The 13246-nt window shown below is 40.3% G+C and overlaps 1 protein-coding gene across 1 annotated transcript; it reads right to left on the bottom strand.

Moving 5' to 3' along the window:
* Positions 1-2452: 2452 nt before the first annotated feature.
* LOC128043158 (immortalization up-regulated protein-like) lies at positions 2453-2761 on the bottom strand. Its single transcript, XM_052635430.1, has one exon. It carries the CDS (start codon positions 2759-2761, stop codon positions 2453-2455), a length of 309 nt encoding a protein of 102 aa, XP_052491390.1.
* Positions 2762-13246: the final 10485 nt, after the last annotated feature.

Genomic DNA, 13246 nt, shown 5'->3' with positions numbered 1-13246 from the left:
GTGGGTTGCCATTTCCTCCTCCAGGGGACCTTCCCAACCCAGGGATTGAACCCGGGTCTCTTGTGTCTCCTGCACTGGCAGTCAGGTTCTTTATCACTAGCTCCACCTGGAAAGCCCCATAATTACATGTAGTTACCAGAGATCAAATTGGAAACATCTGCTGGATCATCGAAAAAGCAAGAGAGTTCCAGAAAAACACCTATTTCTGCTTTATTGACTATGCCAAAGGCTTTGACTGTGTGGATCACAATAAACTGGAAAATTCTGAAAGAGATGGGAATACCAGACCACCTGACCTGCCTCTTGAGAAATCTATATGCAAGTCAGGAAGCAACAGTTAGAACTGGACATGGAACAACAGACTGGTTCCAAATAGGAAAAGGACTACGTCAAGGCTGTATATTGTCACCCGGCTTATTTAACTTCTATGCAGAGTACATCATGAGAAACGCTGGGCTGGAAGAAGCACAAGCTGGAATCAAGATTGCCGGGAGAAATATCAATAACCTCAGATATGCAGATGACACCACCCTTTTGGCAGAAAGTGAAGAGGAACTCAAAAGCCTCTTGATGAAAGTGAAAATGGAGAGTGAAAAAGTTGGCTTCAAGCTCAACATTCAGAAAACGAAGATCATGGCATATGGTCCCATCACTTCATGGCAAATAGATAGGGAAACAGTGGAAACAGTGTCAGACTTTATTTTTGGGGGCTCCAAAATCACTGCAGATGGTGATTGCAGCCATGAAATTAAAAGACGCTTACTCCTTGGAAGAAAAGTTATGACAAACCTAGAGAGCATATTGAAAAACAGAGACATTACTTTGCCAACAAAAGTCTGTCTAGTCAAGGCTATGGTTTTCCCAGTGGTCATGTATGGATGTGAGAGTTGGACTGTGAAGAAAGCTGAGCGCCGAAGAATTGATGCTTTTGAACTGTGGTGTTGGAGAAGACTCTTGAGAGTCCCTTGGACTGCAAGGAGATCCAACCAGTCCAGTCTAAAGGAGATCAGTGCTTGGTGTTCTTTGGAAGGAATGATGCTAAAGCTGAAACTCCAGTACTTTGGCCACCTCACGTGAAGAGTTGACTCATTGGAAAAGACTCTGATGCTGGGAGGGGTTGGGGGCAGAAGGAGAGGGGGACGACCCAGGATGAGATGGCTGGATGGCATCACGGACTCGATGGACGTGAGTTTGAGTGAACTCTGGGAGATGGTGATGGACAGGGAGGCCTGGCGTGCTGCGATTCATGGGGTCGCAAAGAGTCAGACACAACTGAGCAATTGAACTGAACTGAACACTTATATTTTATAAACTTAGGAAATATATGTATGAAATTAGACACTTCTATGAAAACTAAGTTGAATGCTTTAGAAAGACTTGATAAAGTTTAAAAAAATTACAATTAAACCTGATGTCTTGAGACCTTTAAATTTTTAAGGAAATAGAAAAATCTAAAACTAGTCTGTATTCAGAATGCCTTGTAAACAACTTTAGGTTCTCTCTATAATTGATGGTAGAAACCATAGATCCTGTTGTATGAATAGTGTATGTGCCAGAAAGATAGCACAGCACTTTCATCAGTGGACCTGTATTCAAAAAAAAAAAGATAAGTGAATGAATATAGTTAAGCTGAAATAGAATGGTCAATGTCTCATCTTCTGAAAATGACTTTTTTTCGCTTTAGTCAACTGTTGTCCTGATCATGTCAGATAAGAACTTAATCAGAGAGCCGAAGCAGATATAACCCTTGCCCTTGTGACTCTGATGGTCTAGTGGAGGATACTGATAGCAAGTTATCTTCTTATATTATCATGAAATCATAATTATCCTCATTTTTACAAAACTAAAACTCTTGAGGAGTTAACTTTCCCAGGGTAATGTAAGCATGACTGAAGAACTAGGGATGAAACTCAAGGTCTTACGGTCAGATCCATCTTCTTACAATTCTCTGGCCTCATCTTTTCTCTTTCCTTCTCTCTTTTTCTTCCCTTTCTTCACCTCCCCATTTTCTTCTCTTCTTCGTTAGTTGCAAGTTTTCCATCATTGGTTGAAATATGGACAAAATTTCAGTTTATTCAGGCAATGCCCTTGATTTATTTTATACGATGTAACTTAATTATCAAAAAATGATATGGCAGGATTCTCACTGAGAATGTATTAAAGTAATCCTTTATAAAATTTGAGGAGGAAGACTTAGGTGTGAATCCCAGTTCTATTAGTTGCTAGCTGCGTATCTGTGGAGAAGCTAGTCTGTCCTCCAGCCCTACAACAGAAGTGATGATACCTTCCTTACAAGATTGTTGTGGGGCTTATGTGAAATAATACATGTTGTTGCTGGAGGTATTGTGGGTTCAGTTGCAGACCAGTGCAATACAGCAAATATGGCACTAAGGCAAGTGAGAAATTTTCTTTTTTTGCCGAGCAAAGGTTTAATGAGCCCCGCCCAGAGCCATCAGTGGGAAGCCTTCTTCTTCCCTTCCTCCTCCTTCTTCTTCTCCTTTTTCACCTTGGGCTTCTTGACCTTGCCTGAGGCGCTCCTGTGCGGCTCCGAGCCAGGCTTCACCTCATTTTCCGAATCACTGGAGCTGCTGCTGGAATCTGAGGCGCTCCCTTGGCCGTGACCATGGCCGTGGTGATGCTTAAGGTTATCAGCTGACCCGCTCTGAACTTTGGTGGGGCTGTGCTTGGGGTCTCCCACCTTGCCTGCCCCTTGGGGCTTCTTGGAGGTGGACTCCACGGCTGCCGACAGGTCGAACTCCATGGTAGTGAGAGGTGACAAATTTCTTGTTTTTCCAATGCATATAAAAGTTATGTTTATACTATACGGTAGTTTTTTAAATATGCAATAGCATTGTGTCTAAAAATGTACATACCTTAATTTAAAAATTGTTTCTTGCTAAAAAATGAAATGTCCAAACTACAATAGTAACATCAGAGATCATTGATTACAGATCACTGTAACACACAGAATAATAATGATAACTTTCGATATACATGGCAAGAATTACCAAAATGTGACTCAGAGGCAGAAAGTGAGAAAATTCTGTTGGAAAAACAGACTTGTTCAATGCACGTTTATGACAACTGTGCATTATCAGATGATGGTCAGCATTTTATAGATTGCTTCTATTATTGTTTATTTAGGCTCAAGGAGGACTTAATAGTCAGACAGGTCCTTGATACTTGGATACATATACATAGTGTATATACACTCACATATATACATACGTGTAGTTTGTGTGTGATGTAGACTTATGCTACTTTTTTCTGTTCCAGGTCACCCCTTTCCTCCATGGTCTTTGGCATCAATGCTTTATTTACCAAACCTGCTCAGTCTTTAGCTCCCATGGTGATACTCTCAAGGCTAAACCAGTTTGGATATGGAAACCCAAACGAAAGGTAGAGTAAAAAAACACTTTGGAAGAATGTGATAGAAATATGAATGCAAACTCAACCTTTTACATTGATGACTGGGTGATATCTCAGACTTTGGACAGTATAAGTCACTAACTTACAGGTTGTGAGTAAATTATAATAGAAAATATTAATGTCAAACAAACTTCAGTAGGGATACCTTTGAAGTGAAGTAAAGTGAAGTAAAGTGAAAGCTGCTCTCCAGGCCAGAATACTGGAGTGGGTAGCCTTTCCCTTCTCCAGGGGATCTTCCCAACCCAGGGATTGAACCCAGATTTCCCACACTGCGGGCAGATTCTTTACCAGCTGAGCCACAAGGGAAGCCCAGAATACTGGAGTGGGTAGCCTATCCCTTCTCCAGTGGATTTTCCTGACCCAGGAATCAAAACGGGGTCTCCTGTACTGCAGGCGGATTCTTTACCAACTGAACTATCAGGGAAGCCTTTAAGGGTATTCTTTAAATTATGTATGCTACAAATGTCTACATAATTCACCCTAAACTACATATGGATTGCTTTTCTATGTCATTCACTCATTTATCATGTCATTCCACAAATGTTTCTGAGGGCCTGCTGTTATCTGCCAGGTTCAAAGGTGCTGGGGATACAAGATAAACAAGGAGTCTCCATGGAGCCCCACAGCTTGCAAAACACTAAGGCCCCACCAGTCTTTGGTGATAATGGGACACTGTGGCAATGCAGGGAAGAGGTTCCTACCTACTCCTGTCTGCCTGAAGTCAGGGAGCCCTTTGCAAAAGAGAGGTTTCTTGAGCTGAATTTTGGAGGTTGGGTGGATTTTCTCTTCTGAACCCAGAGGAATGTCATTCCAGGCAGAGAAAACAGCGTGGCAAGTGTCTGGAAGCATGAGAGAACACTCATGAAGGCCTTCATGTATTCAGTTGACAAACATGGTCCAGAGCCTGCCACATCCTAGGCTCCGTGATAAGGCAGTGAACAGCAGGGAACAAAACAACAGAAGCCTCTGCCCTCCCAGAGCTTATGTTCTAGCGTGAGGAAGGCAGACAAGAAATTAGCTAAGTAAAATACATAGTGTGTTAGTTGGTGAGAAGTCCTCTGGCGAAAAATAAAACACGAAGAACAGGAAGGCTTGGGGAAAGCTGCATTTTTACATAAGGTGATGGAGAAGTCTCATTGCCAAGTAGGTGGCATTTGAATAAAGACCTGAAGGAAGGTGGGAGGGGAGCAGGGTGCTCTCCGGTAGGAGTGTTCCTGGCAGAAAGAACAGTCAGTGCAGAAGCACTGAAGTGCAGCAGGCCTGGTACTCGGTCTGATGAGGAGGCTCCCTGTGTGGCTGGAGCAGAGGGAGCAGGTGGAGACCAAATCCGATGCTCCTTGCAGCCCTTCTTTAATTGCTCTGGTTTCACTACGAGGTAAATGGTGATGGTGAGGTAGTGGAGGATATATTCATTTGTTTAGCTGACATTTTTTAGAGCAGTTTTTTAAAAAGGATTCTTTATTATTATTGGGCTTCCCTGATGGCTCAGAGAGTAAAGCGTCTGCCCACAATGCGGGAGACCTGGATTCGATCCCTGGGTCGGGAAAATCCCCTGGAGAAGGAAATGCCAACCCACTCCAGTATTCTTGCCTGGAGAATCCCATGGATGGAGGAGCCTGAAAGGCTACAGTCCATGGGGTCACAAAGAGTCAGTCATGACTGAGCGACCTCACTTTTCACTTTGATTATTATTATTGGCTGCGCTGGGTCTTCTTTGCTTTTGTTTGGTCTTTCTCTAGTTGCAGTGAGCATGGGCTACTATTCCTTGTAGTACACAGGCTTCTCATTGTGGTGGCTTCTCCGGTTGTGGAGCACAGGCTCTAGGCTACTTCGGCTTCCGCTGTTGCCACATGTGGGCTCTAGGGCTAATCAGCTCCAGTCGTTACGGCTCACAGGCTCTAGAGCATTGGTTTAGCAGTTGTGGAGCACAGGCTTAGTTGCTCTTGGGCATGTGGAATCTTCCCAGACCAGGAATTGAATCCGAGTCCCTTGCATTGGCAGGCAGATTCTTATCCTCTGCACCACCACGGAAGTCCTAGAGCAGTTTTAGGGTCACAACAACATTAGGCAGAAAGTACACAGAGTTCCTATAAATTCTCTGCCCTCCCACACAAACAGCTTCCTCCACTATCAGCATCCCCAGCCGGAGTGTTACATAATCCACGAGCCTACATCCTTATCACCAAGGTCCATAGTTTACATTCGAGTTTGTGCTTGGTGTTACATACTCTATGGATTTTGACAAATAACTCATAGAATAATGACCTATGGACAATGACATGTATCCACCATTACACTATTATACAGAATAGTTTTACTGCCCTAAAAATCCTGTGTTCCGTATATCCATCCCTCCTTCCCCCCAACACTGACAGCTACTGATCTTTTTTACTGTCTCCATAGTTTTGCCTTTTCCAGAATGTCATACAGTTGGGATCATACTTTTCATATTGGCTTCTTTCACTTAGTAGTACACATTTAAGATCCCTCCATCTCTTTTCATGGTTTGATAGCTGATCGAACCCGGGTCTCCTGTATTGCGGGCAGATTTTTTACTACCCGAGCCACCAGGGAAGCCCTAATTTCTATTTAGCACTGAATAAATATCCCACTGTGTAGATGTACCCTGCTGCTGCTGCTGCTAAGTCACTTTAGTTGTGTCCGACTGTGTGTGACCCCACAGACGGCAGCCCACCAGGCTCCCCCATCCCCGGGATTCTCCAGGCAAGAACACTGGAGTGGGTTGCCATTTCCTTCTCCAATGCAGGAAAGTGTACCCTAGCTTGTTTATTCATTCACCTACTGAAAGACATCTTGGTTGTTCCCAGATTTGGGCAATTATGAAGAAAGCAGCTATAAACATCATGTGCAGGCTTTTGTGTGGACATAAGTTTTCAACTCCTTTGGGTAAAGACCAAGGAACACAATTGCTAGATAATATTATAAACGTATGTTTCATTTTCTAAGAAACTGCCAACCTGTTTTCCAAAGTGACTATACCATTTTAATTTCTCACTGGCAAAGAAATGGGAGTTCTTGTTTCTCCACATCCTTATCAACACTTGGTATTGACAGTGTTCTGCATTTTGGTCATCCCAATAGGTGTATAGTGGTATCTCATTTTAATCTGCAATTTGCTAATGACATATTATCTAGAACATCTTTTCACATAGTTATTTGCCAACTGTATGTCTTTGGTGAGGTATCTGTTCAGATCTCTTGCCCATATTTAAATCCGGTTGTTAGTTTTCTTATTGCTGAGTTTTAAGATCTCTTTGTACGTTTTGGATATCAATCCTTTGTTTTATATGCCTTTTGCAAATATTTTCTCCCATGTATGACTTGTCTTCCCATTCTCTTGACAGTGTCTTTGGCAGGACAGAAGTTTTTAATTTTAATGAAGTCCACCCTATCAATGACTCTTTCATGTACTGTGCCTTTCATGATGTATCTAAAAAGTCATTGCCACCTAGATTTTCTATTCTTCTAGGAATTTATAATTTTGCATTTTATGTTTAGCCCTGCGATCCATTCTGAGATAATTTTTGTAAAAGGTAAAAGATCTATATCTAGGTTAATTTTTGGCATGTGTATGTCTAATATCATTTGTTGAACCTGTTCCTCATTTTATTTGCTCCTTTGTCAAAGATCAGTTGATTGTATTTATGTGGGACTATTTCTGGGCTCTCCATTCTCCTCCACGGATCTGACTGTCTACTCTTCTGTCAATATCACAGTGTATATTTTCTCTTCCAGTTTTACTGAAATATAATTGACCTACAGCACTGAATAAGTTTAAGGTATAAAGCCTGATTTGTCTTGCATACAACAGGAAATGACTGTCACAAGTTTCATGAATATCCATCATCTCATATATTGATAGATATAACACAGTATCTTATTACTGTAGATTTATAGTAAGTCATGATGTCAAATAATACCAATCCATTGACTTTATTCCTTTTCAGTATTGCATTGGCTATTTTTCACCTTTCTCATATAAAACTTATGATCAGTTTGTTGATATCCACAAAATAACCTTCTGGAATTTTGTTACAGCTTGTGTTGAACCTATAGATCAAGTTAGGAAGAACTAACATCTTGACAGTACTGAGTTTTCCTATCCATGAACATGGGTATCTCTGTTTATTTAGTTTATCTTTGATTTCTTTCATATTTTGTTAGATTTATATCTAAGTATTTTATTTTGGGGGGTGCTAATGTAAATGGTATAATACTTTTAGTTTTAAGTTCCATTGCTGATATGAAAGTGAAAAGTGAAAATGTTAGCCACTCAGTAGAATCTGACTCTTTGTGACCCCATGAACTGCAGTCCACCAGGATCCTCTGTCCATGGAATTCTCCAGGCAAGAATACTGGAGTGGGTTGCCATTTTCTTCTCCAGGGAATCTTCCCAACTGAGGGTGTGAACCCAGGTCTCCTGCATTGCAGGCACATTCTTTACTCTCTGAACCACCAGGGAAGCAGGAAAGCAATTGATTTTTGTATGTTAACCTTTTAACTTGCAACCTTGCTATAAATGCTTGTTAGTTTCAGAGGTTGCTTTTTTGTTTTTAGTTGTTGGTTCTTTTGGATTTTCTACAGACAGGAATTGATTTGTTAAAGTTTTCCTTATACCCCTCGTATCTTTATTATAAACATTTTAAAATATACAAAAAGGTTGAAAAAGTTGTACAGTGAAAACATATACTCACCACCTAAATTCAACTGTATCTTACTATATCAATTTTAGCATATATAGATAAAAGTATCCATCCTTCTACCTATATCAGGACCTATATCAGGTCATTTTGTTTTTCTTCAGAACTTTTAAAAAATTTATTTATTTTTTAATTGAAGGATAATTGCTTCACAGAATTTTGTTTTCTGTCAAACCTAAACATGAATCAGTCATAGGTATACATATATCCCCTCCCTTTTGAACTTACTCCCTATCTCCCTCCACTGTTGTTTTTCTTCATAACTTTTTATTATGAAAAATTTAAAACACAAATTGAAAGAAAAATATTGAGAAAATCCAGGCACCCACTCCTTAGATTCAATAGTTTTGAACTGTGCCCTATCGGCTTTATCTGTGTTTATGTGTATATAATACATATTTCTGGAGAAAGGCATGGCAACCCACTGCAGTATTCTTGCCTGGAGAATCCAATAGACAGAGAAGCCTGGCAGGTTATAGTCCATAGGGTTGCATAGAGTCGGACACAACTAAAGCGATACAGCATGTATATATGCATAACATGTATTCGGTTAAGTTGCGAATGGAGTAGCATGTCATAGATCTTATAGCTTACGTACATCTTACAGTTTAGCTTACATGTCCTAAAAACAAAAGCATCTTGCTTGAAGAGTTTTGAGCACCATAATGACCTGATTGAACTTATCTTTTAGTAGCATCCTTCTGGCTGCTGTGAGAAATAGGATGAATAAGAGGAGTAAGACATGGGAAACCTGCAGTTTAATAACACATGATATATTATTTTGCTTGATGGCAGCTGGAGGGAGGTGAGACTGGAAAGGTCAGGGGCTGATGCTGCATTTAAATTTTCGTAGTCATATTCATCAGCGTGTCCCAAATGTGATGACTTTTACACTTTTGTTATGTGAGGACTCTATGTACTATTATTTATTTAACATCTTTCTTTAAATTTATTTTAAATTATAAACTTAAAAATCATAAGCAACAGTATATATGATATACATGTAAAACTGAATCACTTTGCTATATACCTGAAACTAACACAACATTGTAAGTCAACTATACTTGAATAAAAATTAAATTACTTAAAAAATATACATGGAATCATTTATTTGGTGGGTTTCACTTTCCTAACAAATTTAGGTACTTAAAATAAAAAGAACTATTGTGTATCATCTGAAAATTATCACATATACTACCAGGAGTACGGACACTGTACTTTGGGAAAGACTACTGTAGGTAAAGGAAGTCACTGAAGATTTTTAAACCCGGGCAAGACATAATCTGAATTTTGTTTTAAAGTATTCTATAAAGGACTGGAGGGGGGAAGGAATTAAACCTCAGTTACTGGTCACCTACTATAGAAAAAGTGCTCAGGATACAAAGATAAATAGGTTGCTGCCACTAAGGAGCCTGCAGTCTGGTAAAGGTGATAGATTAGGAGGACAGGCAGTTTCAGAACAGAGTGGTAGGTGCCATAATTAGAAGTACATGCAACGTATAACAGTGGCTAAAATGTGGGTGTGATAGACACTGCTTCAGAAACCAAGTCCGGGAAGGCTGTACACAGGAAAAGACACTTCAGTCATTTCAGAGGAGACAGTGATACTATAATGAAGACATTAATACTATAAATGAAGACTGGAAGTAACCAGGGAAGAGAATGAATATTGCAAAGCATGGAAATGTGAAATGATGGGGCATTCATTGAACAAATATTTACTGAACTTACCTGGATACCAGCTCCTGTGCTGAGCCCAAAGAACAAAGAGATGAGATGCTGACCCTTCTCTGAGTAAGCTCACAGTTAATGATAGTGAAAATCATAATGCTATGTGTTAGGTGTTATCAGTATAAGTAAGTGTGCGATGCTGTGGAAGAACACACTATCTGAGCACATAATTCAGACTGGGTAGTAAGGAAACGATCTCAGATGAACTGTGAAAATGTAGCAGGAGTCTGTGCAAGTACAGAGAGACCATGTGACACGCTAGGAGGAACTGCACATGGTTCAGCAGTTTGAGAAGTGTGGATTTGCTCCTTAAAGGAATGAACTATTATTGTTGTTAAACCAAGGGGTAATAATGTTATACTTGCCTTTGAATACATCACCCTGGAGATGTGGAGAATGGTTTGAAGTGAGGTTAGCCAAATCCTAGAGAAAGAATAATTTGAAGGCCAGAGTTGGTTTTATATGAGAAATGCTGATGAAGGCCTGAGCTAAAGCACTGTCATGTGGAAGGTGAGGAGAAGCCCGACCCAAGAGAGGTTAGGGCATCAGAATCAACAGAATTTAGTGATCCTTGGATTTGGAGGCATGACTGATAATTGGGTAACTGTGTGTTAAGCAATGAGTGGCGTATATGAAAGAATTGTATGTGGACTGTTCTGGAACACATTTTTTCGTAGAACTTGATGAAACTCTCAGTCTTAGCTTTTCCATCTAGCAAGTGAATGTTTTCTACCTCCAATAGGGAAGCTGCTTGAAATCCCAGTAGCCTTAAAATCCTCAAACCATGTTGCAGAAGAAAACCATGGTGACTATTAATAAAAAGGGGAGAGGAACAGATTCTGGGGTAGAAAGGACTCAAAGCTCATTTGCTGGTGAATGTGAGAGCAATGGAGAGAAAAAGAGTGCACTTTGTGCTCCTCCAAATGTTCTTTGAGAAACACAAGCTCTAAAGCAATGGTTCTCAACCATGTTGCACACTGGAATCACTTGGAGCTTGAATAAGTCCTGATACCCAGGTCACACCTTTGACCAGTGAAATTGGACTCTCTGGGGGTGAGATCTGGGCATCAGTACTTCTAAAAGCTCCCTCGCTTGTTCTAGTGTGCAGCCGATGTAGAGGACCTGCAGACTGACTTCCTTGAAAACAAGAGGCCCTGGAGACTAATTCTTGTTGACTCAGGCATAGATATGTTGACAATCAGACACGTTGGCAGTCTAGTCTTGTGATATCATAAGCATTTTTTAGAGTTATAAACTTGTTCAGGGTACTCAAGTATCATTTAGCTTTGATAATTTGACGTTTGGCATCTCGTGGCCTCACATAGTTACTGCTGATCTGCAAGTGTCCGGCTGAAGTCCAGAGGCAACTGTATCCTTAGCAGGATATGGGCTGATGATCAGAGTGCTATGAGAGCCACCAGTGTGACAAAGTTAGCACAAATGTCTCTTTGAAGTAAATGTCCTCCTTGGAAGTGAGTTTCCTGATTAATATTTTACTATTACAATACACAGAGCTATTTGGTTCAGGGATATTATTCTCTCCAACTGTGATTTTTGAAAGATGGTCTGTGACTCTTTGTTATAGTTAGAGAAATGTTTGTTCTGCAGGGGGTAGATTGTTTTCCTAAGTTTAGTAAATCTATGCAGTAGCCTGTAAATGTAATGGTTCAACTTGTTATTATTGGAGATTCATAACAGAGGTACTTAGGCAAGAAAAGCAACATGTATTCTCTTCTAATTATAGGGGATAAGGTATTTCATGTAGTAATGTTAGAAATTGATTGCCTGATTAGTTTATACATGCAGTTTCTATTAAAAAATTGCAAGAACGTCCACACTTTTCATACAAAATAAACAACAGTGAAATTCTAGTGTATTATAGAAAAAGGGCTACTCTGTCCATTTGGTCAATTAATTATGCTTGCATGCTTTTATCAGCAAACATTTGCGGGTACCTACTGGATGTTAGCACTGAGCTGGAAGCCGAGATAAAGGAGTCGTACGACATGCTGCCTTTTCGCCTTTTAGTAGTTCACGTAGTGTTAGTGGCGGAGGTATACCGGAAGGTCCAGGGCAACGAGCCAAGTCCAAGGTTAAGAGGCGCACACAGTGAAGGAAGAGCACAGACTTGGCCCTGCGGGGCTTGGCACTGGGCTGACTCCATATGGTAGCACTGTCTTTTAGCCCTGGCCAAATTCCTGCTGCTTGCTGCATATTCTGCAATAGAAACATACATTTTCCCAATGGTCAAAGTCTGTCAATTTCCTTGCTGTATTACAGTGTCATCCGTAAAGACTTTACAGGAAATGTAAATCAGATCCTTCACATACCCAAATAGAGTCTCCTAGATCAATCTGCCATACATACAAATGTGTTTTTAAATATTATATATGCAGCCTTCCTTTTTCTTGTCTTTTGTTCTGGAAGCCTCACAATATATACTTCCCAAATTATACTTGCAACAAAAGTTCAGGAAATGACTTTTCTCTTAATAACAGAGTAAACAATACTGTCTTCAACTGTAGCAAAGAAGCAGAACCAAGATGAGTTGCTTCAGGGTGAATATCTGACACACAAAAAATAACCTCAACTCTTGCTTTTTTAAAAAACAAATTTTAATTGCTGGAAAATTGCTTTACAATGTCGTGATGGTTTCTGCCATACAACAGTGCAAATCAGCCATAATTATACATATGACACCTCCCTCCCCTCCCACCAACCCACCCTTAGATCATCAGAAAGCATCTGGCTGGGCTCCCTGTGTTATACAGCAGCTTCTCGCAAGCTATCCGTTTAACACATGCTAGTGTATATATGTCTACGCTGCTTTCTCCACTTGTCTCACTCTCTCCTTCCTCCACTATGGCCACAAGTCTATTCTCTGTATCTGCGTCTCAACCCTACGTTTTTTAAATAACGAAAGCATTCTTGGTATTTAACTCTATGTAGTTAATCATTAGAATCAATTTAAAAACTGTTTTTTGAAAACAGGTGCTTGCCATAGAGATTTCTTCCCTATGGCTCACTTCTCTTCCTCTGTAAATAACAGTCATAATGTTTCATTGCAAAGGGACCGCCTGAGGACAAGATTATGTCCTAAGGAGGATATAATCAACACTAAAGATTTTTTTTCTTTGGAGAAATATTATGACCTTTAGTCTTTATAGTTGGAAACGTTAACAGTAGCCTCCAACCTCTGGCAAAGAAAAACAGGTGTATCAGAAGTTAAATCCTTACATTTCTGCATCACCAATGTGATCTACCAAGTTACTCGTTTATTTTTAAACTGTTTGGCTGTGATGGGTCTTTGCTGTGCACAGGCTTTCCCTAGTTGTGGCGTGCGGGCTTCTGCAGTTGGGACTCGA

Source organism: Budorcas taxicolor, chromosome 2 (genome assembly GCF_023091745.1).
Source record: "Budorcas taxicolor isolate Tak-1 chromosome 2, Takin1.1, whole genome shotgun sequence".
Taxonomy (NCBI): Eukaryota; Metazoa; Chordata; class Mammalia; order Artiodactyla; family Bovidae; genus Budorcas; species Budorcas taxicolor.
The sequence above is the reverse complement of the archived record's forward strand: the minus strand, read 5'-3'. Positions and strand labels throughout refer to the sequence as shown.

Coding starts and splice junctions, on each gene's coding strand:
- LOC128043158 (XM_052635430.1), bottom strand. CDS start 2,761: ATGGAGTTCGACCTGTCGGCAGCCGTGGAGTCCACCTCCAAGAAGCCC.